General features: G+C 62.4%; 2 protein-coding genes across 2 annotated transcripts in view; one reads left to right on the forward strand and one right to left on the reverse strand.

Moving 5' to 3' along the window:
• The first annotated feature begins 953 nt into the window (after nucleotides 1-953).
• Nucleotides 954-2,454, forward strand: H696_03030 (hypothetical protein). The gene is made up of 3 exons (XM_009496916.1): nucleotides 954-1,398; nucleotides 1,492-1,895; nucleotides 2,035-2,454. The coding sequence occupies exons 1-3, from the start codon at nucleotides 1,002-1,004 to the stop codon at nucleotides 2,179-2,181; spliced, it is 948 nt and encodes a 315-aa protein (XP_009495191.1). The 5' UTR covers nucleotides 954-1,001; the 3' UTR covers nucleotides 2,182-2,454.
• H696_03031 (hypothetical protein) overlaps nucleotides 2,443-2,914 on the reverse strand; it is a 3,522-nt gene continuing 3,050 nt past the window's right edge. Inside the window, exon 6 of the mRNA XM_009496917.1 lies at nucleotides 2,443-2,823. Within this exon, the coding sequence (XP_009495192.1) occupies nucleotides 2,529-2,823 (295 nt within the window). The 3' untranslated portion in view covers nucleotides 2,443-2,528. The remainder of the gene's footprint in view (nucleotides 2,824-2,914) is intronic.

A 2,914-nucleotide genomic window follows, 5' to 3' on the forward strand; every position in this document is an offset into this window, starting at 1 on the left:
TGTGCAGGACCAGGGCCGGCGAGATATGGGGGGGGGGGGGGGGGGGGGGGGCCCTTGTGCAAACGAACGCGCGGGGGCCATGGGAAAGACCGGAGCACACGTTTTTCCCCTCTCTCCTCCCTGCTTCTGTCCCATTCTCGCCCTGCTTCTCTGGTCGGCTGTTGGCTGTTTCTTTTCTCCTGCCAGGGCGGCAGATGCCCCTCAGCATGGCATATTTGTGTTTACCCGCTCCCGCCCCCATCCGGTCCGCCCACCATGTTACATGCTGTATCGAAATACAAAGACACACCTCACTCTGTTGTGCTCATTCTGCTTCCCCCGCCTTTTGCCCTGCCTCCCTGGGCCCCTGCCTCCTCCTTCCCTTGCCAGCCCCTCCCCAGGACGCGGTCATTCTGTCGGGTGTTTTTGTCCGCATGCCCTGTGGGGGTATGATCGGTGGCAGTCAAAGATCACGCCACATAGATCTTTTAGTGATCTCGTGCCACCGGGTCGTCAGTATGGAGTCAGGCAGATCGTGCATGAGCCCGGCTGCCCAGCAGCCTCGGCGGCCACTGTGGTGGGTTGGGCCCGGCGTCGGTGGTGCGCCTCGCCTGCCCTACTTCACCCCTGGGCCACCCCGGAAGGCATGGTCCTGGTCGTTGTTTGCCCCCGCATCTCTCCGGCCCATCCTTCCTGGCAGGGTGCCTGCGTATCAGCGGCTGGTGAGGGACAGGCCCCGACGGGTGGGGGGGGCTGAGAGATGGCGCCGCCGATCGGTCACCCAGGTTCGCAGGCTCCTTTTCGGCTCTCTTTCTGCCGGGCCCGCGCGGGTCCCAGAGGGCTTTAGAAAGACACCCCCCCCTCCGTCTTCGACTTGTGTCCCCCCTCCTCCTCTCTCTCCCACTCTCTCTCTCTCTCTCTCTCACACACACACACTTCTCCCGCTCACCAGCCGATTGCTCTCCTTTCTCCTCCTCCCTCTTTCTCTCTCTCCCTCTCTCTCCCTCTCTCTGGCCGTACATATGGCCCCGGACAATGCCAATCCCCTCGTTTACGAGGAAGAGGAGGTCGGCCACACCTGGGTCCCGGGTGACTTGACCCCTTACCTCTTGACGGCCTGCTCCGGCCAGGCAGCCCCCTCCTCGCAGGAGGTATTGGCCGCAGGGCGTCGGTCGCATGCTGTTCGGCAGCTTACGGCTGCTGCACTGAAATCCACCTCGGCCACCATCGGGTCCTCATCCAGCCACAGCGGCCTGCTGGAGGCCGCCTGCCAGGATCATTTTACGCCGGTTCTATTTTCTCATGCGCCGGACTTGCTGTTTGGCGAGGGCTTCGATGGCCCCGGGGGAGTGGTTGAAGAGATGTCACCGAGCACCGACTTCCCGGATGTCGAGCCGATTGACCCCGATGAAATCTACGGTGCGCCTGCCCCCCCTCCCCTCCTCCCTCCCATTGTTCGCCTCTTCCCTTCCTCTTGGTGGGTTCTGACCAAGGCGTGTGCACCACCGTCAGGTCTCATCCAGGGGATCTCGGACCCGGAGCACCCTCTGTCTCTGGGGCAGCTGCGTGTCGTTCAGCGTGGGGACATCTGGGTTGGCGACCGGGCCCCGGCTGCCTCGCCGACTGGCCAAGATGGTAGCAGCTCCGATGGGGCTGCTGGTGCCGATGGCGCCATCGACAGTCCCTGGAGCGGGGCCCTTCTTCCTCCCTGCGAGGGGGCAGCCATCGACATCCGCCCCGGGGACCTGCTGGCCCAGGGTGGTGCACATGGACTGTCGCTTCTGTCGCCGGTCGAGTCGCCAGGAATCGATGTGACCATCCACCTGACGCCCACCATCCCGCACTGCTCGCTGGCAGCCCTGATCGGTCTATGTGTGCGGGCCCGCCTCGACCGAGCCTTGCCCTCGCAGTACAATGTGCGTGTCCTCGAGCGTGGCCCCCTCCCGGCCACCTGCTCTTCTGCTCTTCATCAATTCCATGTCCAGTGACTCACTTGTCCCCCGCCCCCTCCCCCCCCCCCTCCCCCATCATCTTTCCGTCTTCCCTCCTACCCAGGTCTCGGTGAGTATTGCTCCAGGAGCGCACTCTTCGGAGGCGGCCCTGAACCGGCAGCTTTCAGACAAGGAGCGCCGCACAGCGGCCGTTGAGAATGCCCGTCTGGCAGCTACCATAGACTCTTGTTTGAGCTCGTGCGAGAATTGAGTCCACGCGTGAAGCGCCTCATGCATGTCGCTGGACAGGGGGAAAAAAAAAGACACAATTCATACAGCGTTTGTTTTTTGGGAAGAGGCAGAGACAAGATCCCGCCTGGGACCCGGGTCTGCTACATGGTGTATTCATATATGCTCGGGTGGTCCCTCGGCAGGGGGAGGGGAGGAAAAAAAAAGGACAAGCTGCGTCCCTCTCAGGAGAGGAGGAAATGCGAGGGAAGGATGACAACCGGACCACTCTAATCGGCGTCAAAGGGACAAGACGGGAGGGGGAGAGGAGGGGGGGGGGGGGGAGGACAGCAAGACACGCAACTGGAGGCGACAGGAGGATGCCCGTCCTCAGTAGATGAGCCAGATCAGAGGAATGCACAGAACCATGGAGAAGAAGGTGAGAGGCACACCAAGGCGCGCAAAGTCACCGAAGGTGTATCCGCCCGGGGTGGTGATCATGACGTTGGTCTGGTAGGAGATGGGCACGATGAAGGTGGTGGAGGTAGCCACCATCAAGGTGAAGGCCACAATCTCGGTGGACACGCCGGACTCCTTGGCCATCTCGTAGGCAATCGGGAAAACCAGTGTCGCGGTGGCCGGGTTGGAAATAACCTGTGTAAAGATGACCGTAATGAGGAAGACACTGAGTGCGCGCGGGGTTCCGACAGCCAAGTAGGGAGAGAGAAGAGAAGGAGAGACGGAGGGGGGGGGGGAGGGGAGGGGGAGGGAGGTAG

This window comes from Fonticula alba, assembly GCF_000388065.1.
Source record: "Fonticula alba strain ATCC 38817 unplaced genomic scaffold supercont2.4, whole genome shotgun sequence".
NCBI lineage: Eukaryota > Rotosphaerida > Fonticulaceae > Fonticula > Fonticula alba.

What these genes read in the sequence shown, in the direction of transcription:
- H696_03030 (XM_009496916.1), top strand. Translation starts at nt 1,002, where the DNA reads ATGGCCCCGGACAATGCCAATCCCCTCGTTTACGAGGAAGAGGAGGTC. An exon ending in TGACCCCGATGAAATCTACG is followed by an intron (nt 1,399 to 1,491) that starts GTGCGCCTGCCC and finishes CACCACCGTCAG; the next exon opens with GTCTCATCCAGGGGATCTCG. An exon ending in CCTTGCCCTCGCAGTACAAT is followed by an intron (nt 1,896 to 2,034) that starts GTGCGTGTCCTC and finishes CCTCCTACCCAG; the next exon opens with GTCTCGGTGAGTATTGCTCC.